At 41.9% G+C, this 27,164-nt stretch overlaps 1 protein-coding gene across 2 annotated transcripts in view; it reads left to right on the top strand.

The window, feature by feature from the left end:
- LOC122813787 (polymerase delta-interacting protein 2-like) overlaps nt 1–27,164 on the top strand; it is a 441,156-nt gene that overhangs the window by 156,761 nt on the left and 257,231 nt on the right. For both annotated transcript variants that reach the window (XM_044086292.1, XM_044086291.1), the window contains exon 4: nt 13,525–13,621. In XM_044086292.1, the coding sequence (XP_043942227.1) occupies nt 13,525–13,621 (97 nt within the window). The remainder of the gene's footprint in view (nt 1–13,524; nt 13,622–27,164) is intronic.

Here is a 27,164-nt window from a genome sequence, read left to right as displayed (position 1 = left end):
AGATGTTATAGCTTACAGGTAGAAGTCTATGAACTTGAGCTTAAAATTAAAGTTTTCAAGCAGATCGTAGTTTCAACCAAACTTGAATGTAGCCCCCTTCCTCAGCCATGGGAGGAAAAAAGGTAAGGGAAAATGTGCATCCTTTTGATTGCAAAGAAAATATGGCAAACATTAAATGGAGTTTCTTGTCTACAGTTGGATTATACTTGAGAGCAGTCTTGGACTTTTAGTGCTATTAAATGAAGAGGAAGGGAAAAATCTGTGACCTGGAAGTGGACTGCCATTTTGGAAACTGATTACCAAACAGGATGATTCGCCTTTAATGACACAATAGAGTCAAAAATGCCCCCTCTTAATATTTTATTAGTTTGGAGAGAAGAGAAAAAACGGGATAGTTGTAGCAGTCCGTCACTGAGGCACTTTCTTCATCTGATGATTTTGGACTTCTGGAGAGCAAACCGTGTCTAAATAAGAGAGTGCCGATTAAGGCATCGCTCCCATCCTCTTAACACAAGAAATCTGGATAAAGGCCCAAAAATAAGGACAGATTTTAAATATTATTGTTATAAACTTACAAACTTAGAAAGTTGCTAGAGTAACAGTGTGTGTGTTAACATACATTTTCTGAAGGATTTGAAGTCAAACTCAAATGTATGTCATTATTTAGTGACTTCAGTCCTCAGATTATCCCAGTGATTTGCACAAAAAACACAAATTTTATGAGTAACAGGCAAAAAATATTAGGCAAAAATCTGGATAGTTGAGAGATACATAAACCAGTATGAAAAAGATTTGGAAAAAATGTTATGAAGTTGTGCTATTTGCAACTGCAGTCACAAAAGCAAAGACCTTTCTGCAGAATAGATAAGGAAATGAGAAGAATAAAACACTCTGGTTCTCGAATGATGCTATATCTGCACTTGAAGAGAAATGCGCATGAAACAAAAGGAAACAAGAGGACAAGGACATAGGAAAATATCAGTTTAAGGAAAAGGCACAGCTGTGAAAATGCAGAGGACCAAAATGAGAGAAGGATACTTGGTTTATTAAAAAAAAGACTTTTAAGTGTAAAATAGGCAAAGACGACAAGAGACAGTAAAGTTAAGTAAAATTTCAGGAGGTGCAAAATCTATAGTGAAACTCAAGGGTTCAAATGACCTATTCAAATGAAATAGTCAAACTTCTCAGTAGTCACAAAAATGCTCTTTGCAGCCTGAATACATGCGCAAGATGCATTTTATTTATTTGCTAAGCAGGAAGGTGGGCAGGTCCTTTGAACCCCTTACATTGTTGAAACTGCACTTGTGCGTGGGTTGTCCATTGTATTACAAAGCAATGCAGTCATTGTAGAATATTGTCGCAGAGTGTTGAAAGAAATCTTAAATTCTTAATGGACAGCTCAACCTTGCAATATACACTTGCAAACACTTATATTTGTGTATGTACAAATCTGGTAGTCTACACATAAGGATTGCTTTAAAGGAATTGATCCATATCTGCTCTCAGTCCTAAAATTTATATTGCTGTTTTTATGTTGTGTGTTTTTGCTTTTTTGCCAATAAAGTAGTAATTTAAATGAAGTTAAATGAGGCAGTTAGGTTATGAGATTTGTCCTAGAATTCTTAAGAAACCTGAGGGGAAAACTGGTGATCATACCTCTCAACTTCGTGGAGCAAGAAATCTGGACAGAGCCATAAATAATGGGGGGACAGAGGCCCCAAAATAGGGTCAATTTTTAAGTATTGCTCTTACAAACTTAGAAAGTTGATTGCATATCAGGTTTTGTGTTGGCATGAATTTTCTGGAGAGTATGAAGTCTGAAACAAAAAAAGTCTGTCGTTATTTTCTGACTTTAATCTTTTAATGACCGACAATGATTTGCCAGAAAACCATAATTTTATGAAAAATTGACCATAAATATGAGGCAAAAATCTGTACGGTTGAAGGAATCATGGAATCCATTCTGTCTGAAAGAATTGTGGAATGATTAGAAGCCAGTGAGCTACAGGACAAAAGTAGCACAGTTTTACTAGAGGAAGGCTGAGAAATCCCATTTGAGATCATTGACTAAATAACCATAATATATTGGGAAAGAGGCTGTAAGCATGACTACTTAGACTTTAGTAAGGTATTTGACATGGTACCAGACAGTGTTTAGCAAACAAGTTAAGCAGACTTTGGGTGGGAGCTTGGGTGTGTTAATGGCTAGATTGTAATGTGCAACAAAAAGGCACACAGTGTTGTAGTGAATGGAATCCACTCGTGAAAAAGATGTAGCTAGCAGGGTGTTTCTGGGACTGGTGTCTTCTAGTGGTGTTGCAGAATGTCTTTTATTTAACCTGGTAAACCCACTAGGCATATGTGCCTTTGTCCAGTCACAATCTGGAAATACCAGTTTAATGACTTGGTGAGATTCACACATTTGCAAATGATGACTGAGCACTCTGAACCTAGGACTACAGGATGCAATTTATTAGCAGCTTATAACACTAAGCATCTGCGTTATAACTGCCAGACATCTTGTAGGACTTATTCTAATGAAACAGCCATCCAGAAGGCCAGGGATCTGATTATGTAAATTTTCATTTTATCCTCGACATATGGCTTCAGTTCCAAGCCTCTGAACCAACTCTGCCATTACTACAATTCGCGACAGACAAAAATTCTTGACCTTAACCCTTACCCACAGCTCTATTTCTCCTATTTACCTCAGATCTTGTTTGCTGCTCTTCATGACAGACACTTTTACTGTTGCTCTCAAGCTGTTTCTTTATTGAATTTTGAAAGTTTTCTTCTACTTTACTTCTTTATCTCTTCATTGGTCATTAACCCACGTACTACTACTTAACCCTTTTAGAATTGTCCTCTCCTTTTTCTGTACACCCAGGTGTATTCTAAACTATCATTGTTGATGGGCTTTCTTCCCACTGCTTTCGCCTTCTGTTTAATAAAACAAACAAAAAACTTTCTATAGCGAGTGTCACTGTTTGCAAGGCCTTTCTTCCTGTGTGTGTGTGTGTGTGTGTGCGTGTGTGCGTGTGCGTGTGCGTGTGTGTGTGCGTGTGTGTGTGCGTGTGTGTGTGCGTGTGTGTGCGTGTGCGTGTGTGTGCGTGTGTGTGTGTGTGTGTGTGTGCGTGCGTGTGTGTGTGTGTGTGTGTGTGTGTGTGTGTGTGTGTGTGCGTGTGTGCGTGTGCGCAAAGTTTATATAGCTGGTCTGTTAAGGCCATTTGTTAACTAACTTTGTAAGCTACATTATAGATGATAAACCTAAAGTCTCTAAAGTGCCAGAAATGCGGGCACAAAATTCCCATGTCAGATTCTCATTTGCAGTGTGCCTGTTGCTTGGGCTCTGTTCATAGACAGGAAAACTGCTTTATATGTCACAGTTTCAGTCACACTGACTCCTCTACTAAAATTTCTGTTCCAAAAGGACTTGTGGAACCGAGTTTATCGGAGTAGGCAAAATCTTCAGTACCTAGCATTTTGGTGCAAGAGCATTTGGACTATTCGACACCAATAGTTTCAGTGCAGACATCTCTTGCATTACCAACTACTTTGGCACTGAATGACCAATCTGAAGAGCCATCCATTTTGGATCTTGTGAGAAACTCATATTAGCCCTCTATCGACCCCTTTGTAGGAAGGCTGCCTTCGCCCTTTGTAGAAAGGCCAAAATTGCCCTCCACCCTTTCTGTCCGTTCCACCAAGAGCTTAACTGAAGATGATGTGGAGAGACTGGTGAATAAGGTACTTTGGGCGAGAGGATTGTCAGGTACCTGTTCGACCGCAGCTCCCTCAGATATGGGAGCTGAACCTTCCCTTGCCCTCTGGTTTCTTCTCCTCTGACTTCATCTAAGGCATTAGAGTTTTTAGCTCCGAGACATCCGGTGCCAACTGTATTCATTCCGGAGATATCCCTGTCTTTGGAACTGGTTGGTTGGAGGTCTTCCATCCAAGTGGATTCAAAAGCCTTACAGAGCAGAGTATGTCCTGCCGGCTCCAGGGGGAGCATGAGTCGATTCCTAATCTTTTGGAGCTTCAGCATGGATCAGGTTGGCTTCAGGCTCAGAAGCGAGGAGTGACCATGGTTCTGAGGCCATCTTTCTCTGTTCCTGGCTCCCTTCCCTCTTCAACGGTCCAGCTTTCAAGACGATGGAGAGAGCCCTGATACAGTCAGCCCCTTCCACTTCTGAGCTAGTGTCCCTTTCCTCCTCACGCCAAGATATTTAGCCTGCACTACCACTGGGTCAGCGAGTGCCAAGATTTCAGGAGTCCCAGATAAGTGTTCTCCTCTTCAGATACCACCCCAGATCACCCCACTGAGGAGGTCCCTAAGAAGAGAAAGTGCAAGAGGAAGCACTTGGGTTCCCCAGAGGAATCGATCACTGAAGACACAGACTTGGATAATGGGGAGGAATCCCCAAGGTCACCCCCTTATGATGTCTCTTTTGGAGACCTCCTGGAAATATTGAAAAAAGGGGGTGACTAAGTCCCAAAATCCCTCTTCTGAGGAGTCAGTGTGCCTGCAGGCCTTTGGCACTTGCCCCTCTACCTCTTGGGTGACTCCACCCACTGACGAGCTCATTCATTTGATCTGTCAGCGGGTGTGGAAGGCCCCTGACACTATTGAACCTATTCCTAGGAGACCTGACAAAATTCTGTCTGCCCCTGAAGACAAATGGTTCTGGGCCAAAGGGTTAGCTTTTAATGCCATGGTCGTGACAGCAGTCACAAAGAAGGAACTGGCCAAAAAGAGTTCTTTTATTCATCCACCCAACAGAGAGTCTCAGGTGATGGATAGATATGGGAAGCAGGTCTATGCATCATCAACCTATACCATACAGTCTTTGAATTCTGGCACATTTTACCAGACTTCAGAGGAACTGTTTCTGATGACTTCCAAGAAAAAGTGGATTCCCAGATGGCTACCCTGGAGTCTGTTCAAATTTGTCCATGAAGCTCATCGCTTATGCAGCCGAAGGGACCGCCAGTGCAGCAGGTACAGGTGTTGCCATTAGGAGACACACCTGGATGCACCTATGTGACTTTCCAGAGCCATTTAAGTCTTCATTCATCAATGCACCCTTTGATGGATCATCCTTGTTTGGCTGAAAAGTTAGTGAAACCTTATCCAGGTGTGAAAAAGATAGAAAGACCCTTTTTGCTGTATGAGTACATTTTTCCTCTCCTCCGTGACCATACTCTAGAAATCAGAGAAGCAGTGGAAAAGTGGAAAAATGTGGCTCGAAGTCCCAAAGGCCTTTTCAGGACATACGTGGAGGGAGTTCCCCCAGGGGCAGAGGAGAGAACTTTAATGGAAGACACCACCCACATGGAAGAGATGGCCCACAAAATCAGGGATTCTTTCTCTGGTAAATCCTACTAGCGCTCCTGAAAGAAGGGCCAATTATCTTCCTCTGGAGGCAGTCAGGGGATGCTTATTCCTGCACTGAAATGCCTGGCTACAAATAACACCGCATGCTTGGGTACAGAGGATTATATCCAGAGGTTGTATAATCCCCTTTTCCTTTTCTCCTCCTGTTTGCAGGAAAATCTGTGACGTTCCACCCAGTCAGAGGGAACAAGCAGTCATAGAAATCCAAAAACTGCTAGAAAAATAGTCCTCCAAGAAGTCCCACCAGACCAGATAGTCTGGAATTTACTCAGGATTCTTTAGTGCCAAAAAAGACAGGGGACTGGAGACCAATTTTGTATCTAATTGTACTGAACAAATCAGTTTGTCAGACAAAATTCCAGATGGTCACAGTACAAGTCCATTCTTCCAGTTTTGAAAAAAGACGATTGGATATGCTCAGTAGATCTTCAAGATGTGCATTACCATATAAAATGGACAAACAATCCAGAAGTTTTCTCCACTTCAGGCTGGGAGCCAGTCACTATCAGTTCAGAGTTCTGCCCTTTGGACTCACCACAGGCCCCAGGGTGGTGGTCAAATGGATGGCAGTAGTAGCAGCTCACTTGAGACTGCAAGGATTCCAAGTGTTTCCTTACCTAGACGATTGGCTCATTACCGCCATGACCAGGCATCAAGTGATAGAAGCAAGAGACCATGTACTTCACATTTATTCTTATCTGGGAATACCTATAAATGATGCAAAATCAAAATTGACCCCAGCTGGGAAACTAGAGTTCATAGGAGCCCTGCTAAATACTCAAATTTGCATAGCTTCTCTTCCTCCTGTGAGATTACAGAAAATCAGAGTTCAAATACAGAAAGTAGTTAACAAAAAGTAACTGCTTGTCTATTACTTCAAGCACTGGGCTCCATGGCTGCAGCTATAACTCTAGTTCCCTTGGTAAAATATCAAATGAGGATACTTCAGTGGTTGCTAGCATCTCAGTGGTTAATGTTACAGCAACCCATATCAGACCTGATTTTGATCACTAGTCATTGCAGAAAAGATTTAGCTTGGTGTATGCATTCTGAAGACATTCTTCTAGGCTGGCCCTTTCTCCCATCACAACCCTAAGCCATAGTGACCATGGATGTCAGGTAGGGGGTGGGTCATTATCTGTGCAAGACTGTCCAAGGCACTTGGTCCCGTACAGAGGTCAACTTGCATATCAATGTTCTAGAGCTAAGAGCAGTGCTTTTGGCACTGCAAGCCTTTCAGACTGCTCTTCCTTCAGGAACAATTACACTTCAGATGGACAATATGTCATTGTTTTGGTGCACCAACAAACAGGGAGGAACCAAATCCTATCCCCTTTGTCGAGAAGCCCTCAGAGTGTGGCAGCAGGTGATCTTTTCCAACCACTTTCTGATAGCAATGCACATTCTGGGGAGTTCCAGTGTGATAGACAATTTTAAGCAGGTATATTCTCCTGCCTCACAAGTGGTATCTCACTCCAAATGTGATTGAAAGGATTTTCGTCAATGGGGTCAGTCTTGCTGTGACCTATTTGCCTCTAGAATGAAGGTCAGCAGGACTAAGACAGAATATATGTGTGTGAATGAGAGGGGGAATAGAGGAATGGTGAGGATGCAGGGAGTAGAGTTGGTAAAGGTGGATGAGTTTAAATATTTGGGATCAACAGTTCAGAGTAATAGCGAGTGTAGAAGACAGTTTGAGAGTACAGGCACAGTGGAGTAGGTGGAGAAGAGTGTCAGGAGTGATTTGTGACAGACGAGTACTCGTAAGAGTGAAATGGAAGGTCTGCAAGAGGGTAATGAGACCAGCTATGTTATATGGATTGGAGACAGTGGCATTGACAAAAAGGTAGGAGTCAGAGCTGGATGTGGCAGAGTTAAAGACGTTAAGATTTGCACTGGGTGTGACGAGGGTAGATAGGATTAGGAATAAGTATGTTAGAGGGTCAGCCCAGGTTGGACGGTTTAGAGACAAATCCAGAAAGGCAAGATTGCATTGGTTTGGACATGTGCTGAGGAGGGATGCTGGGTATATTGGGAAAAGGATGTTAAGGATGAAGCTGCTAGGTACGAGGAAAAGAGGAAGGCTTAAGATAAGGTTTATGGATGTGGTGAGAGAGGACATGCAGGTGGTTGGTGTGACAGAGCAAGATGCAGAGGACAGGACGAAATAGAAACGGATGATCCGCTGTGGCGACCCCTAATGGGAACAGCTGAAAGAAAAAGAAGATAAACAAGAAGTGCAGCAACTATTTTGCCCTGATCCCCTTTCTTAGGGATGTCACCGAGAGATGCTGTTCTCCACATTTGGCCCTCCAGTCTGCTGTGTGCCTTTTCCCCCAATTCCTCTAATCCTGAAATTCATGCAGAAAGCAATCAGGCTGGAGAGCAAAGTAATCCTCATTGCACCTTATTGACCTCGACCAATATGGTTTCCCTTTCTTTGGCATTATCGCTTTCAACAGCCTTCGATTTTTGACCTGGTTCTGAACCTTCTATCCCATCCAGAAGGTTAATCCATTCTAACATTGTAAATCTCAAACTGACAGCGTGGTCCCTCCATTTCTGTTAATAGCCAGGCTTCCCTCACATTCTTCCCCGGTGCATCGTATTCTCTTAGCCTCTCATAAGCCAGCTTACCCGTAAAGTCTATGCTATTAAGTGGAGGAGGTTTACCTTTTGGGCTCATAACAGAATTGATACCTTTTCAGTGCCCATTGATAAAATCCTAGAATTTTTAGCATCACTTTTCAAGGCAGGTGCTTCCCACTCTGACAAAAAAATGTCAATTAGCAGCTATTTCTGATTTCCACATTGGTTTTGAAGAATCCACCTTGACTTCTCATAAGCTTCGGAAAGCCTTCTTAAAAGGAATGCCCTTGCTAAAACCCCCTTACAAAGATCAAACCCAACTTTGAGATCTAAAGTTAGTGTTACAAACCATTGTCCAACCTTCCTTTAAACCATCAGCTGAATGTGATCTAAAGTTTTTATCATGGAAAACTATATTTTTACTGGCAATAACTTTTGCCAGAAGGATTTCCAAAATACAAGCCTTAACATGTAGACCTCCTTACCTGATTTTCTAAAAAGATAGAGTTTCACTGAGAAGCAAACCTTCCTTTTTGTCTAAGGTGGTGTCAGAGACCATTATCAATCAGGCTGTTAATGTACCAGTATTTTTTTCCAGTTTTGCTAACAAAGGTGAGTACTTCTTACACTTATTAGATGTTCACAGACAAATTCTTAGTTCTGTCTAAACAGAAATGTAATTAAGTAAATTTGACCAACTATTTGTGTCATTCTCATCTATAAGACTTGGCCAACCAGTGAGCAAAGTGACAGTAGCCAGATGGCTCAAAGAATGTAGTTCTTTTATCTATGAAAAAAATAAATAAATAAATTGCCTAGGCCTTTAAAGGCACATTCAACAAGAGCTTAGCTACTACAGCAGTTTTTGTTCAGTCTAGAGCTTGTATGGTTGATATTTCAGGTGCAGAAGCTTGGGCTTCTCCTCCTACCTTTATTACTCATTACATATCGGATCTGGTCTCCAGGGAAAGAACGTTGTTAGGTTCAGTGGTGCTCAGGAATATCCTCCCAAGGTCTAAGGTAGCTGAGGAATCTGTCCCACATGTCAAGGATAAAATGAAAATTGAAAACATCAGATAAAGAAGTTATGTACTCACCGTAATGATCCAGCTGTGTTCATTTTCATTTATCCTAGACTCCCTTCCTCTCCCTGCTCTTAGAGTTTTTGGTGGAATGGATAATGGACATATATCACTTATTGTTCTATGGTTCCAGATATGGTCTTTATGAAAGCTTTTGGGGTTTGTCATTTTGTCTTCCGAAAACTTGATATGAGGCAAATAAGAGAGGAACCTTGTGGGTATGGGTTAAGCTCAAGAGTTTTTGGCTGTCGTGAGCTGTAATAACAGCCGAGTCATTTCTGAGGCTTCGAACTGAACCCATATATCTCGTATTAATGAAAATGGATAAAACCAATGGAACGTTATGGTGAGTACATAACTTTTTCATGCACAATGTAATAGAGAAAAGATTTTTCAACAATGGCGTAATAGTTCAAACATGGCAGCTTCAATTCAGTGCAGAAATTATATGATGCTCCTGGATCAAAAAAACAATAAATTGGTATACAGTTGAGAAGTAGTAGTTAATCAGAACTGATAAAAAATGAGGGCCTGTGGTAAAGCAGGTAGTATGAAAAAAGCAACAAAGAACCAAGAGGAACACAGCAATGATGACGTAGAAGAAAGAAGGTGTTACATGCAAAGCTCATAATGTTTTAATGTACTTTTGTAGATTGTGCCTTAACAGTATAGTGTGTGCCTTATTAACAATATAGTGTGTAGCATGGTTTTAAAAATGTCATCTCTTTGTAAAAATGTATGACTGACAGAGAGGCAGTTTCAGAAGGGAGTAAGAAAAATGATGTACAGCCTGCACCAGAAGCAAGATAAAGAGCTGTTGGAATACCTTTGAAGAAAAGGGTGGAGGCAGGACATGACAGAAACATTTGAGTACCTCTAGGGTATCAGCGCAGTTAAGTGGCCTTCATTTTTTTAATACATGTGAAAAAGCTGGCGCTATTTTGACAGATGCAATGTGAATGGCTGAATGGAGGACTAAGGAGGAGTTTTTCACAGAAATTAGTTAATTCTGTTGGGTTATTGGAATAGTCTTTCTGAAGAGCTGATACTCTAACTGTTGCATCTTCTGACTATGTGAAAAACCTAAAAACTTTGAAGTTTGATAAAACAAATGAACACAGTGATTAGGACTGTCCATAGAGATTCATGCAATATAACAAAAGTAAACGGGATATAATACTGTGCAGCTAAATTAATAACAAAGTTTTACCACAAAAACACAGGGCAGTAAGTGGAGAAATTGAATGCCATCATGGAAGTATCAAATAGAGAAAACTATAAAGCAATTATGAGAAGAAGCGTCACTGTTAGAAAAGTATAGAAGAGGGAACAGATCAGCAAAAATGCTCAGAGATAGACATGATGAAAGCAATAAGCAGTATCAAAACAAATCGGGATCTATCCTGCACTATTGCAAATAATAAACTAAAAATATCAGCACAGGCAGAAAAACTTAGAAGATATGTAGATAAATATAAAGGAAAAGTACAAAGTAAGCAATTTATTGATGACTCAAAAAGTTTTATAGAAAATTGGTAAACGAGGCAAAGGAAATTGAAACACTACCAAAAAAAGAAGAAATCTATATATTTTGGAGAAACATCTAGGAAGAGCCTGTGGAACATAACAAAGATGCTAAATGGATAGAAGAAGTAAGAGTAAGAACTTCAAATGTACAGGATTTGAAATGGGATGAAGTAACAGAGAGATTGAAATAAAGTTAAGAAAAGTTCCTAATTGGAAAACCATGGGCCCAGATGCAGTACCTAACGTCTGGCTAAAAGTATTAACATCTTTGCATGAAGATTTAGCCATGAGTAGGAACTATTTATATGGGTACCCCGAACAGACGCCAGCCTTGTTAACAACAGGAAAAACAATACTACTTAAGAGTGAACCTTAAAACTATCGTAAAATCTATAAACCAGTAACTTGCTTTCCAATGACATATAAACTGTACACTGGAATTGGTGCTGACAGAGTTTATAGTCATTTAGAAGAAAACTGAATTGTGGTAGTAGAACAAAAGGGTAATAAAAGAAAGTCCTATGGAACAAAGGATTATTTGTTGTTGAAGTCATAATGTAGAACCATAGAAAGGGGAAGAATCTAAGTATGGCATGGATAGACTAGAAGAAAACATTGACCGTATTCCACATTCATGGGTAAGAGTGCTTAAAATTTTAAAAGATGCTTTACACTAATCAATAACATTACAGCAACCATGAAACAGTGTCAAATCACTTTGCAGTTAAGCTGTGATAAAGGACAAATTATTATTTCAGGGATAAAAATTCAAATGGGGATATTCCAAGGTGACACTCTGTCACAGCTGCTCTTTTCTCTTGTCCTTAACCCATTAAGTTGTCTACTTAACAGATTAGGTCATGGCTACAATTTGGCTCCCAGAAAACAGCAAAGTGTAAAGACTTCTCATCTACTTTCTGTGGATGATTTAAAACTGTGTAGTTCATCAGATGAAGAACTGAAAGCATAACTACAAGTGGTCAAAACTTTTCAAATGATGTAAGCATGTCACTTGGTTTTGATAAATGTGCAAAAGCAACCTTTACAGCAGGAAAGCTGCAGCACCAAGACAATATCAGTTTGGGACAGGAATGTGATGTAAAGGGACCTGAGCAAGAGGGAGTATATAAATATCTGGGAATTGGTGCAGGATCAACAATAAAACTTGGAAAATGCGAATAAAACTCAGGAATATTTTAAAAGACTAAAATTAATACTGAAAGCAGCATTGACATCTAGGAACAAAGTCCAAGTTATAAACCAGTTTCCTCTTCCTGTCCTAACTTACAGTTTTTGAGTGATTGACTGGCCCCAAAAGATGTTGGATAGGTTAGACAGGAAGACAAGGATCCTTCATGCTTATCAAATGAGATATAAAAATCAGTGCATACCAAAATTATATATTCCCCATTCTGAAGGAGATATGGGCCTCCTCAAAATTGATTACATGTATAGATCTGCAGTCATGGGACTGCATACATGTCTGCTGACCTCACAAGAGGCAAATGTAGTGAAAGTTTTGAAACATGAGGAGAGTAAGTCTAAGATGATTTCCCTGCTTAGTTTAGCAGAAGCATATTGGTGTCAAGTGGGAATGGAAATTAAACTAGAAGCAGATAAAAATCAGGCAGCAACTGAATGTGCCAAAAAGCAAAAGGAAGAATTTAAGGTGAAGGATCAGATGAGAAGGCAAGAAATTTGGAAAATGCATAAATGTAGTTGCAAGTATAGAAAACTCGTGGAACAAACTCATGTTGATCAGGATCAAATGCAGGAATTTTTAAGGAGAGGTGAATTTAAACCAAAAGCTGAAAGGTTAATGGCGGCCCAAGATTACGGAATACATACACATTGGTTTACAAAGTCTATTGAACATGTGGGAGAAACAGACAAATATAGGTTTTGTAAAACAGAATTGAAAATAATTGCTCATCTTGCTGGTTGTGATATACTAATGACAGAAGGAGTGTATATAGAAAGGGATAATATAATTGCTCATCTTGCTGGTTGTGATATACTAATGACAGAAGGAGTGTATATAGAAAGGGATAATAATCAGGCAAGACTGTTGCATTGGTGATTGTGCAAAGATTGTAATATTCAGGTAGCTGAAAACACTGGAAATGTGAGCCACAAAGCATCATAGAATATGTTTATATCACATGGGATCATCCGTTAACAACAGTTAAAAAAAAAAAAAAATAGATGCAAGAAAATCATTTATAGTAGTCCATGAAAAGAAGACAAAATTAGCATTAATCATTGAAATCACCACACCCAGTGTCTACAGTGTCTTACATACAGAGAGACAAAAAGCCATAAAATACCAGGGTTTGCAGGCAGAAATGAGGGCAGTGTGGAAGAAGGATACCCAGACAGTTCCAGTAGTAGTAGGAGCAACGGGTCTTATAAAAAAGAACTTACAGTCGTACTTGGACATGTTACAAGACATGTAACTCCATACCAATTGCAGGATCATTACTGAGCACATTGTGGGTGCTGCGAAGAACACTTCTGGCTAACATCAAAGATTGAAACAATACTGATTTCATGAACTTTAATTGTATATTGACTTACGAATGGGGTCCATTCCCATCATGGTATTAGAAACCCAAAAGACCTGGAGAAATTAAAAAAAGATCTGATAGTCAGATTATGTGACAGTTATTGAGTATGTGAGATAAACATGGGGCAGTTTTTGTGATGGGTGGGAGTGAGAAATGAACCACTGGTTAAGTAGGCTGTGCAGTCTGTCAAGTAGGTAGGGACAGTAGCAAACCAGGTGGGTCATGTTTTCATTGGATGTTGTCAAGAGGGCTGATATCCCATCTTGGGGTTACTGCTTTCTAGTTGGAAGACTGTGTTTGAGAGCATAATATTGTTTTTGTGAGGGTTGCATATATGTACATTTCATGTGTTTGTTTTATTTAGCTCTGACAAGCCGGCCAACTCAGGCTCCAAGGAAGTTAAAGGGAAGGGGCATCCATATTACCAGGTCTTGGTCGATACACGGGATTGTCCACACATTGTAAGTGTTTAACAGCATTTTTTTTAATTTGTCCACAGACCGTAAGTATTTTGCAACAGATTGTTTTGTGACATGTTTGTAGAGTTGTGCATACACATATATTGTTAATGCAGAAGTAGTACACTTTGAACCCCTTTGTGTTATGCAATAGTTTCTCCTTCTTAAAAGCCTTTTACTGCTTTTCCCCTTTTTTGTGTTCCAACATTTAGGACGCACACCCTAACCGTGCACAGCAGTGGTATACCTGCCCTTTAATCCCATTTTGTTTTAAGCACTCATGCTGCCTGGACCTTTTCCTGGCACATAATTGGAAAGTTTCCATGTTCTTTACCTTTCAGCTTATTTATGTTAGTGCGTTCTAGTGTGAGTAACTAAATGCAGAACTGTTTCAGGAAGTGCATTCTTATGTCTGGATGGCCGGCTAAGAACTTGCTATATTCAACTGGACGTATAAGAGAATTTAAGTACCTTTATCTGCTCTTTTTTTCAAAAAAATACAGTATTTAAATTGATTTTAACTGTGTGGAAGGAATATTAGCTGAACTGGAAGTTAGTCAGTGTTTGCTGAATTTTGTTATTTGCTAGTAATTACAGGTGTGGGGGTAGTCACATTCCTTGATTTCCTGTCCTTGCCTATTTAAGTGGTACAGTGTGAAATATTTTCTGCTTAAAAAACCTCAGCTTTGGCCGGCTAAGAACTTGCTATATTCAACTGGACATATAAGAGAATTTAAGTACCTTTATCTGCTCTTTTTTTTTCAAAAAATACAGTATTTAAATTGATTTTAACTGTGTGGAAGGAATATTAACTGAACTGGAAGTTTTCACTCTGCTCTTCAGTTAGTCCCACCCACCCTCCCTGTTTTTGTTTTGGTGTTGGTGTTAATCTTAGTGGCCTTGCAACTGCCCGCCCCTCTTGTAAATTTGTGTTTGGATACTCCTTCTGGGCCCATCTCATTTGCTCACTCAACTGAGTGCAGTGAGATCATATTCTGATTTCAGGCACTCCTACTGTGTACAAAGAGAGCATCTGGGAAACAGGAAAAAAAAAAAAAAAAAAAAAATTTAAGCTTGTTTCCTGCCTTTCCTGTTAAGTGGTATAGACTATTTGTAGGCTTCTGAGCCCCCAAGCCCTTCTGTGTTGGAGGGAAGCCTTCTAGCTTAGTTTTTTTTTCTTATAACTAGCCAGTTTTCTAGTTTCAGCACTCAAATCTGTTTCTTTGATCTCAGCACTTGTTCAGAAAAAAAAAAAAAAAAAAAATTTCATCTGCTTTTACTGTACTTGTGTTTCTACCTACTTTTTTACTTTTGCATCATCTTAAAAGTACTCAGTTGTATTTATTACTGCTTGGTGTAACTCATTCTAAGCCTTTTGGTTTAAACACTTTGGCTTCGGGCCAGTTGTTTTGCACTGAGAGGGTTTGTGGTCTGCACTGTAGTGGCAGAACAGGTAGCTTACATCCTTCTAGGTTGGGAACTGCTGATTGAGGGCTCAGTGTCTGTTATTCTAAAAGTGATTTCAAAACGAACAGCAACTTTTAAGATGAAATGACCAAGGTTCACCAACAGGAACTCGTACACAGGAAAATAATAAAAACTTTTTATTCCAACAAGGTTAAGCGCTTTCAACTAGGTATCCTAGTCTTCCTGATGAAGACTAGGATACCTAGTTGAAAGCGCTTAACCTTGTTGGAATAAAAAGTTTTTATTATTTTCCTGTGTACGAGTTCCTGTTGGTGAACCTTGGTCATTTCATCTTAAAAGTTGTTATTCTAAAAGTGTATTAATTCTGGTTTAAGCACTTGGGCTTTCAGGCCAGTTATTTTACATTAAGAGGGTTTGTGGTCTGCACTCTTGTGGGAGGAGAGGCTGGACTCTGCCCTTCTGAGCTGGGAATTTCTGGTTGAAGGCTTATAGTGCATGCATATCTGAACTGCTTCTTACTGAAGTTGGTGCGCCTTGTTTGCTGTGGCATAGACTGGATTCGGGCCTGCTGGATCTAGCTTTGTTTGTGTAACTTGAGCACTAATCCAGGCATTCTCTAAAGTATTCAATTGTATTTATTACTTCTTGGTAGTAACTTGATTAAAGTGTAGCTATCATTGTAAGTCTTTTGGATTAAGCACTTGGGCTTCAGACCAGTTGTTTTACATTAGGAAGGTTTGTGGCATGCACTGTGATGGCAGGACAGGTAGCTTTCATCCTTCTAAGTTGGGAACTGCTGATTGAGAGCCCAGTGTCTGTTGTTCTTAAAGTGTATTAGTTCTGGTTTAAGCACTTGGGCTTCAGGCCAGTTATTTTACATTAAGAAGGTTTGTGGTCTGCACTCTTGTGGGAGAAGAGGCTGGACTCTGCCCTACTCAGCTGGGAATTTCTGGTTAAAGGTTTATAGTGCCTGAATATTTGAACTGTATCTTACTGAAATTGGTACACCTTGTTTGCTGTAGCATAGACTAGATCCAGGCCTGCTGAATCTAGCTTTGTTTATATGCTTGTTGTTTGTTTGCTTGTTATTTCCCTGGAACGCTAATTCCACCTAATACGCGGCTTCTCAGTGCTTCTGTGGATCACTAGTGATATCTGCATTGCTTACTGTACTTATTTCCTTGTTTCACTTGAAAGAAAGTTACTGTTTGTCGCTTTGGCATTTAAGTTACCTGTAACACATTGCACTTAAGTTACCTGGCACTTGCTCACTAAAGCAATTATATAAGTCAGCACTAAAAATTAAAAGCACTACACCCTCACTCCCCACTGGCCCTGGTTTTCAATTATTAAGGAATTCCCAGTATTATTCTAGCATGTCCAAAGGTCAGTTGTCAATCTCCTCTCCGGTCCAGCTGGTGAATCTGGGAATCTTGAGGCAATGTTACAACTGCCTCATGTACACAGACAACCCTCTCCTCCTCCCAACAAATTCCAACACATGTGAGAGATGCAACCATATAGCCAAACTGGAGGCTAAGCTCTCTCAACTCAGTACTGGCATAACCAGTCAGGAGGAGAAGGAAACCACACTCACTACAATTCCAGTCTCACATAGACCTACCACGACAGCAAACCAAACACATAATCACACAAAAACATACTCTGAGGCTCTAAATAAAGATCTGCCGAAGCAGCAGAGACCTCCAAAGCAGACACCCAAGCAGCCGCTACCCCAAAACAAAACACGTGCAACACATATCTCACAAAGTCAGTGTGCCAAACAGTCACAGCCCTTAAGACTAAACAACACACCTGATACACTTGTAATAGGTGACTCTATCGTCAGGCACACTGACGTCCCGCTCACCAGGCTGAACAAGGAGAGTGTCACGGTGAGCAGCCTGTCGGGCGCTAGGATCCGCCACATAACACAAGCACTCAGGTCACTCCAAGGCAAGTACAAATATGACTCGGTCATTGTCCATGCTGGTGTGAATGACCTGAGACGTACCTCCCTGGACTACATGAAAAGAGACATAAAGGAGATCTCTGAGCATGTAGCCCAGGCCGGTATGACCCTGACCTTGAGTAGCATCTTACCCTCACCAAGAATGATGCCACAATATGAAGACAAGATGATCAATTTCAACAATTGGCTTAAGTACTGGTGTCATTCAAAGGGGATCCAATGCCTGTCAGCTTGGGATGATATGCTCGACAAGCCACGATGCTTTGCTAGGGACGGCTTGCACCTGTCACCCCTGGGCTTTCGGATATTGGCAAAGGCTCTTGCTACCCCCATAGTGCCTTTTTAGGCAAGGCTCAAAAGACAAACCCACCTCCATAGGTATCACAAGGGATAAGAAACTAAGAGTAATGCTACTCAATGCCAGAAGTCTAAACCTCAAGATGCACGCACTCGAAACTCTCCTTAGCATGGAGAACATCGATATCTGTGCAGTAACAGAAACCTGGTTCAGGGCTCCCGGGAGCACCCCAGCACTACCAGGTTATACCTCATACCATGCTTTTGGCCCCAAAACTTGGACCGAACCACAAAAGGAGGGAGTATCGATATTCATCAAAGATACCCACACCTCCAGGTTGGTGGCAAAGCACGAAGCATCAGAGACTATCCATGTGCAACTAACAGTGGGTAAAACTGCCTTCCAGTTTATAGCCTGCTACGACCACCCTCCCAAACCCAGGAACCCCACTCGGCCTTCCTGAGAACACTGGAAAATATGAAGGTCTCTCCAAACACCATTATATTGGGCGACTTCAACTACCCAAACATAGACTGGGAGCATTAATCTAGCTCCAACACCCTAGCCCAAAGGTTCCTAGAATTTATAAACTCAAATGCTATGGAACAACTTGTTACCACTCCCACAAGAGGGGAAAACATACTGGACCTGATCATCACCAACATGGGGACTCTATGCTCCAGACCAGAAGTGTATCCCTCACTGGTAAGATCAGACCATAAACTAATCTCACTGGATATTCACATCCCGACCCCACCTCCTGCCCAGAAAACCACAGTGAAAAACTTCTCTAAAGCAAATTTCACACTCCTCAAAACTGAGGTGGAATCCTTCAAAGCCCCCGGGCCTGTGGAAAATACGGCCCAGACCGCAGAATCCTTTATAAACGCATTCTATGAACACCTTCAGGAATGCATGGATCATGCGATCCCAAATAAAACCAAGACCCAATCCTCCAAATGCAGACGTTCTGTCTGGTGGACCCCAGCCATAAACAAACTATACAATAGAAGGAGGAAGCTACTAAATGATAGAGCAAAATCCCAAAAAGGGAAGGCATCACTGATCAGTATTAGCAAAAAACTACGGGCGCACACAAAATTGTCTAAGGCCAGCTTCGAGAGAAAAATTGCACAAGACACTAAGGATAATCACAAGGCTTTCTTTAGTTATGTTAGGAACCTGGGTGGTAATTCCCAGATATGCTCAGAATTAGTCCAAAATGACAAAAAATACACCGAACCCACAGACATTGCCAACATCCTAGCTGACAGGTTCAGCGCAAACTTCTCCCCCCGCTCCCCACCAAAAGGGCAAATATCTATCCCAGCAGAGTGCTTGCCCCCCTGACATCTCAGATGCTCAGGTAAGAGCCGCCCTCTCCAAAGCAAAAAACACAGCATCAATGGGACCAGATGGTGTCCCGGGCTGCGTCCTACATGAACTCCAAGAAGAGCTAAACCCAAACATAAAACTACTGTTCAATCTCAGCCTTACTACAGGATATGTGCCCAAAGAGTGGCGTACAGCAACAGTGGTCCCTCTCCATAAAGGTGGTGCCTCAACGGATCCTGGAAACTATCGCCCCATAAGCCTGACTAGCTTGGTCTGCAAAGCTATGGAAAGGATCATCATGGACCTCATAAATAAAGATATTGGGGACCTACAAACACTGGATCCTACCCAGTTCGGCTTTAAGGGCAGATCCTGCCTCTTAAACCCAGTTGATTTCTTTGAAACAGTCACCAAGGCCATTGACGAGGGGAAGGTGGTCCACACAGCCTACCTGGACCTCGCAAAAGCCTTCGATACAATACCCCACTCGGGCATTATAGATAAGCTCACCAGCTTAAATATAAACCCCTATGTCACCAGATGGATTGCAAACTGGCTCAAGGACAGAACCCACATGGTTAGAATTGCTGGAGCCATGTCAGACTCCAAACCAGTTACAAGTGGTGTCCCACAAGGCTCAGTCCTGGGACCTCTCTTGTTTGGTATATATTTCTCGGAGGTACAGGCCAACACGGAAGGAATGTGGCTGACCAAGTTCGCAGATGACTGCAAACTGGGTGCCATAATCGACTCTCCAGCCGACACAAGCATCCTCCAAAAGGGCCTCATAGAAACAGACAACTGGTGCCAGAGCCATGGCCTCAAGCTAAATGCTAAAAGTGTATAGTCATCCCTTTGGCAAAACAAAGTGCCCACAAATTACCACATAGGTGGTAATCCATTAAGTACAGAAGAAGTAATTAGGGACCTGGGGACCCAAGTTGATAGCAATCTCTCATTTGACAACCACGTGGCCAAAGTGGTTAGAAAAACATTTTATATAGCCCACCTAATCATGAAGGGATTCACATCTAGATCGGGGAGGTCATCGTGCCTCTTTACTCATCCCTCATCAGGCCCATAATTGAGTACAATGCCCCTTTGGGATGTACCTTACCAGACACCTGCAGCAACTGGAAAGACCCCAAAAGTACCTCACCAAGAGGATCAAAGGGCTCAAACAGATGCCATATGCTGCCCGGTTAAAGAAACTCCAGCTCTACTCAGTGGCATACCGCCTGTTCAGAGGCGATCCGTGCCTGACGTATAAAGCCATGTCCAACCCGGAATTAATGGACATGCTGCACCTCAGAAAATCCAAATCCCATCGAGCTACATGCTTGAGAGACTTGAACCTCAGCACTGAAATAAATAGGACATGCTGGAGGGACAGATTCATAACCCAGAGGCTCCCTTCACTCTGGAATAAAATCCCAGTCCAGGTTAGGCAGAGTCCCTCATTGACTCTCTTCAAGAGGAATCTTGATGAGTGGATGGGAGATCGTAGGTTTACCCCGGGTATCACTTCTGTGTCACTGTTAGACAGAGGCACAGTATACTAACCTCGAAAAAGGGCATAGCAAAATAAATTTAAAATGGGTGGCGAAAGCCAAACACATTCTGGCTAGGCTTATAAATGCCCTAGGGCAGATAGCCTAGTATGAACCTATGAACCTATGAACAAAGAACAAGTGGAGGGTCTTCCCTAACAAGGTTAAACAGCAGCCAGATAATAAAGTTGGGCAACATGAAGTCTCATTTGGGCTGTAGTCTGCCTTTTACCCCTAAACACCTTATGAGTGAAATACTGTGAACCTTCAATGACAGTGATTACTTTGTGAGAGGAGTCAACGTGCCACCTTTCATTTCCTAATGACAGGAAGCATGAGGAAAGAGTGACCCCTAGCCACCTCTTCTTGGAGCACACCTCAGCTGATTACTGCTTTTTCCTTTCTTAAGTGCATTGACTTGCCTTGTTACATGGAGTAACCATTTGAGTCCATTAAGGCTTTGCTTGATCAAAATCTGATTTAGGGGCCTGCTTTCCTCACTTAATCTGAGCTTGGTGATAAGTTGCTGATGAAAGTGTATTGTGCTTCCTTTTGTTTTCATGTACCTGTTTCACCTTTGACTGAGCCTGTGTTAATAGACGTTCTCAGTCAGACATTTGCTTAAAAGTTTACCAAATGGGTGTGGGGGAACTTAATTCACAGGCAGGCATCAATTAGTACTGTGGGACTGTCAGTAGATAGAAAGATATTCACACGCACCAACAGGTATTATCTCAGACCTTCATAGTGAATCTGTGCACACCTCAACTTGTGTACCTTGTGTGGGATAGACAAAAGTAGGCTCTCTTAGTTAGCAAAGCAAGGTTGAAGATGACCTATCTCCACGGACTTTGGAATACGAGAGCCTACAGGTCCCCTCACCCTTTATCTGGTCCATGTGTGCAAGTCTCCCACAGCTGCTTCCTTTTTAAGATTATCCCTGGTTTGGGAGGACCATGCATTGGATAAAGCCTTCTTTGAGTTGGTCGTCTTCTTGTGTGAAAATGGAATCTGGAGGCATTGCTCTAATGTAGTCAGCCACAATTGATGCTGTTCTGCTGACAAGGAAGCCCCTGGATTCTGTGGAGTTAGTACACAGCAGTGGGCTACAATTAAATGTACTCCTCCTCCCAAAATTCCTCAGTCTTTCATTTCTTACCATGAATTACTCATGTTTGATCATGTGATGCAGAATTTAGTGCATGTTTCCCCAGTAGGCTAGAGCAATGTGTTTGGGCAGGTTTGCTATGGCAAGTCTTATGTTCTGTATCTTTGAGAGTCCGTAACTTTAAATTTTGTTTTCTTGTGCATCTGTTCTTGTTCCAGTCTGTGCTGGTCACCTAAGACTTAACCAGGATCCCGGAGTTGTTTATCCCACCAGCCCCTTGCTGGGGTCTCGTCTCTGCTTTGGAAAGAGTCATGTTGCTCACTGTGGAATGGATGCAATGCACAATGCCATCATGGCAGCTGCAAATGGCAAATCTATCTTGGCTACTTTCCTCCTCTGTGCTCTTCTGGAACATCCCTTTCCTGTGGTAGGTTCTTTTCAAAAAATGCCTCATTGGGAGGACTCATTCAGGATTTCCAGGCCAAGATACAGGGTCCATGGGTTATCTCACTGAGGTAACATGATGTCCATCCAGCATACCAAAACCTTCTATACACTTGTAGGTCCATTGTATGACCTCAGCTATGGGCATAGGGGGGTACATTAGTGGACAAAGTATTTAAGATCCTCAGACTTTCTTGCTACCAGTCCGAATGCAAGATCTTTGCTCCCATCAGTCTGTTGTCTGTATTGTTGGTTGCTACCATTGCCTAGACTTAGTCTGGTAAATGCTCTATTTGAAAATCATCTTTATTCCTGCATTTTTTTTATTCAGAAAGATTTCTTAATGTCAGCTAACAGAAGATTCCTTATAAAGACCTCCACTCCCAGTGCTTACTATGTCTAGGAGCTAAATGCTATTATATGTTGTAAGATTTGCCAGTTTGTTTGTTTGTAAAACTCTTTGTACTCTGCTTTCTTCTTTAAATATATACATACTGAGAGACCTAACATCTGAAGTACCTCCTGCAAACCAAAATGGCAGTATCCTTTGCCTCACACGTCTCACTCACACCTAAGTTGTTCAAAAAAATTTGGCCTGAATCTTCTACTCCCTAGCCTGATTCAGACACTGCCATTGAGATGCTGCAGGAATCCACTTTACTTCCAACTCTGTCAGAAACTCGCTACCATATCCCTGCTGACTCTTACATGTCCGACAGAACTACTTATACAGATACAGTTGAGAAGGGGGAACAGAGGTGATCATTTCAGAGGAAAACGAAGGGCATAACTCATATCATTGCTATGGAAGAGGTGCCTGGCATTTTAATTGAAGTCCATCAGGGTTCTGACCCGCCGAGCTTTGTAAGGTTGACCTCATCCCTAAGAAGAAGAAACAGAAAACCAAACATGTTTCTCTTATGCAGACATCTCAAGAAAAGGAATGGGATGAATTTTCAAAAGGCCTGTACAAGACCATTTTGTCTTTGAAACACCATTTTGTATACACCTTCACTACCCCACCCTCTCAGAAGAGAGGACATGAGTCTTCATTGGAGGAGGAGGAATCGAGTTCAGATGAAGTTTTCTTGGCATACTCATCACAAATTCATTCTCCTGGACAGCTTGCTTGTGGGGACACCTTGTTCCCTGACTCTCCCATCGAGGACATTTCTTTTGGGGAGACCATCACTAAAATGAGGCAACATTTTTTAAGCACCTTTATAAAATTGTCAATTATGACATAGAAACGTATGCATTAATTGAAAATAAACCGTATAACATTTTATCAGATGTTGTCTTTTCCGTCCATGTTCAAACCTGTAGGTTATCAGATCTGACTCTAATCTGACACCTTCCATTTCCAAAAGTTTCAGCCCCCAAGTTCCACCTCCTCTACCCATATTACCTTGCTGTCTACAGAGTTACAGTGGATATAAAAAGTGTACACACCCCTGTTAAAATGCCAGGTTTTTGTGATATAAAAAAGAGACCACAATAAATCATTTCAAAACTTTTCCCACCTTTAATCTGACCTATAACTTGTACAATTCAGTTGAAAAACAAACAAATCTGTTAGGGGAAAAAATATAAAAAATAAAAAATGTACAGTAAGCTGGTTGCATAATGTACAGTAAGCTGGTTGCATAAGTGTGCACACCCTTAAACTAATACTTTGTTGAAACACCTTTTGATTTAATTACAGCTTTCAGTCTTCTTGGGTAGGAGTCTGTCAGCATGGTACATCTTGACTTGGCAATATTTGCCCAGTCTTCCTTGCAAAAGTGCTCCAAGTCTGTCAGATTGCAAGGGCATCTCTTGTGCACAGCCCTCTTCAGGTCACCCCAGAGATTTTCTATTGGATTTAGGTCTGGGCTCTGGCTGGGCCATTCCAAAACTAATTTTCTTCTGGTGAAGCCATTCTTTTGTTTATTTGGATGTATTCTTGGGGTCATTGTCATGTTGAAAGGTGAAATTCCTCTTCATCTTCAGCTTTCTAGCAAACGCTTGAAGGTTTTTGGCCAAAAGTGATGGGTATTTAGAACTGCTCTTAATTCCCTCCACCCTGACTAAAGCCCCAGTTCCAGCAGAAAAAAAGCAACCCCAGAGCATGATACTGGGACCACCATGCTTCACTGTGGGGATGGTGTTCTTTTGGTGACGTGAAGTGTCGTTTTTGCACCAAACATATCTTTTGGAATTGTGGCCAAAAAGTTCAGCCTTGGTCTCATCAGACCATAACACATTTTCCCACATGCTTTTGGAAGACTTGATGTATTGTTTTGCAAATTTTTGCCAGGCCTGGATATTTTTTTTGAGTAAGAAAAGGCTTCTGGCTTGCAACCTTACCCCATAGTCCAGACAAATGGAAAATATGGGAGATTGTTGACACATGTAGTACACAACCAGTACGATTGTTGACACATGTAGTACACAACCAGTACTTGCCAGAAATTCCTGCAGCTCCTTCAGTGTTGCTGTAGGTCTCTTGGCAGCCTCCATGATCAGTTTTCATCTCGTCTTTTCATCAATTTTGGAGGGACGTCCAATTCTTTGCAATGTCCGTGTTGTCCCATATTTTCTCCACTTTTTGATGAATGTCTTCACTGTGTTCCATGGTATCTCCAATGCTGTGGAAATTTTTTTTGTACCCTTCTCCTGACTGATACCTTTCAACAATGAGATCCCTTTGATGCTTTGTAATCTCTCTGCAAACCATGGCTTTTGCTTTTGCAGGCAACTGAGTAAATGTCAGGAAAATCTTACTAGGATAGCTGAACTTTATTTGTGGTTAATCAGGGTCTCTCTAATTGTTGGCAGCTGTGTACCCGAGAAGACTGAATGCTGTAATTAAATCAAAAGGTGATTCAACAAAGTATTAGTTTGAGTGTGCATACTTATGCAGCCAGCTTATTGTACGTTTTTTATTTTTTACATTTTTTCCCCTAACAGATTTCTTTGTTTTTCAATTGAATTGTACAGGTTATAGGTCACATTAAAGGTGGGAAAAATTTTTTAAATTATTTATTGTGGTCTCATTTTTTATATCACAAAAATCTGGCATTTTAACAGGGGTGTGTACACTTTTGATATCCACTGTACCTCAGCTCTCATTTGCCTCCTTCCAGGATAGCAGGTAGATCTCGAGCTCTGCTGGGTGCATCTTTTTTTTTTTTTTTTTTTTTTTTTTTTTTTTTTTTTTTTTTTGCATGATTTTGGACACTTATTTTACTGTTCCACTAATAGATTGCGTGTTTTTGGTTAGTTTTTCAAGTAGGTTGGCTAGCTTAGGGTAGTGTAGGTTTAACTGCGTATTCCTTAATGAGCTTTTCCCGCCCTTTTGTTTGGGTAAAAATAGATAGTTATAGCTAACATTGTTAGTATTAGTAGTCATAATGATATTGTTAGTATGCAAAGTAGTTGGTTTTAGAGTGTGTTGTTTGTTTTTTTCTAGGTATGGATAAGGAGTTTAAGAAGTGTGTGGTGTGCGGCCACAAGCACCCTTCACAAGACTCACATAATTGGTATGTGTACTGCCTTGGGGGGCGCTGATTTGGGGACCCAGTGCTCCATTTGAGATGGGTTCGGATCCAGGATTGTCAATGAATGAAGGGCTAAGCTGGTCTTTAAGGGTCTTCTGCCTGCCAGTGATGCTTCTTTCTCATCCGTTCCTGCTAGTAAATCTGATAAGAGCGTTTGGGGCCTAAGGAAGGGTACTAAGGACTCAAAACCATCTAAGGGGGGGATAGTGAGTGGCTCCCCCTGCTTCTAACCAGCTGGATCAGAAAATTCAAAGCTCTTCAGCTCCTCTGTCTGCTTTGGCTCCATCTTCTGATCTGACTATTCAGCCCTGTTCTCCTGCCAGTCACTGTTGTGAAGGTTCCTTCCCCAGCACTTAGTGTCCCTAGCCCCTTCCTATCAAAAGGAGCTTCCTCAAACAAGATTTACTCCCCTTTTTTGCCCTGTACTCCTAGGGAGCCTTCCCTGGAGTTGTCATAGTCTCAGCCCCAGATCTGATCTTCTGCAGTTTGGGCCCGGTCCTAGGAATCTTTTACTGGTAGGTGGACCCTCCAAGCCCTCCTCGGTAGCCTCTTGTCTCAGTTGGCCAGAAGTATCAGACTTGCTGAGTTGGAGCAGCTGATGCATTCTTTCCTGCAGTCTGGGAGGCAACTAGGTCAGATAACATCTACCTCTGGTCTTCAACCTGAGGTTTCAGCTCCAACTAGTTTGTTTCCTCCCTTGGGCCTTATGCCTCCAGCGGTTCCTGGAGCTAGTTGCCTTACCACCTTTGGGGTCGGGTCTGATTTCCTGGACAGTTCTGGCTCCCACTTCTACCTTGATCCTCTCTACTCTGGCAGTCCCGGAGCCAACAATTGGTGGATCAGGTTCGACACTTTTCAAGTCTCTGAGTCATCCCTCCCTCTCTGCTCCTCTGCACTCAATAATTCAGCTCTGATCCATGCATCTAGGCAGATGAGCAGTTCCAGAGTTTGGTATGTCATTGGCATCTTTGGATCTCGGGGGTGGGGACTCTGGGTGGCCAGCTTCAGTCTCTGCCTTTATGGTGGAAAGGATGCTTGCCTGTCCTGACACAACGAGATCGGTGCCAGCCAGCATTCCTCATCCTTGTTGTCTGTGCCTGTGGATTTGCACCAGCTTGCTCTGGTACAATCCACTGTGATAGGCCTTCAGACTACCCTGCACCCGGGGCTCCCTGCCTCTTCTTCTCTGGATTCCCTCATGTGGGAGGGTCATAGCAAGAGGCTGTGCAAGAGGAAGCACCTGGTTTCCACAGAGGATACCAACCACTAGGAAGGAGAAAGGCCCCCCCCCCCCCCCCATGAAGATGCCTGTTTTGGTGATTTCATGGAGCTGTTTCAGCACAGGAGATGGATAGCCGAAACTCTATCTCCAAATGAGTCTATATTTTTGGGGTGATTAGGGTGGCTGCAGTGTTGCAGAGGTTAGCATTATCACCCCCCCAGCAAGAGGTTCTCCAGTTCAATTCTCTGCTGGGCTGCCTTCTGTGTGGAGTCTGCTTGTCCTCCCTGCAGTCACGTGGGTTTCCTCTGGGTGCTCCGGTTTCCCCTCACATTCCAAAGACATGCAGTAGGTGAATTAGACACTTTAAATTGCCTATAGGTGTGAGTTTGTGTGTGAGTGAATGAGTGGTACGGATGAACTACCGCTGCAGGGCTAGCCACCCGGTGGTGTAAACCTGGCTCAAGATGATTGCCACTGTTGAAGTGACAGCCCGAATCCATGTGCAAAAACGGGGAAAAAAGGGGTAGAGGATGGATGGATGGATGGATGTATAGGGGCAGGCCCATCCAGATGTGCTTATTGAATTAGTGTCTTGAAGGGCGTGGAGGGAGCCGTTGCTGTATATAGTGGAACCTGTACCTAAAAAA

Source organism: Protopterus annectens, chromosome 10.part0 (assembly GCF_019279795.1).
Source record: "Protopterus annectens isolate FY-2018-M chromosome 10.part0, PAN1.0, whole genome shotgun sequence".
NCBI lineage: Eukaryota > Metazoa > Chordata > Ceratodontiformes > Protopteridae > Protopterus > Protopterus annectens.
Note: the sequence above shows the minus strand (reverse complement) of the source record. Positions and strands in the feature narration are given on the sequence as shown.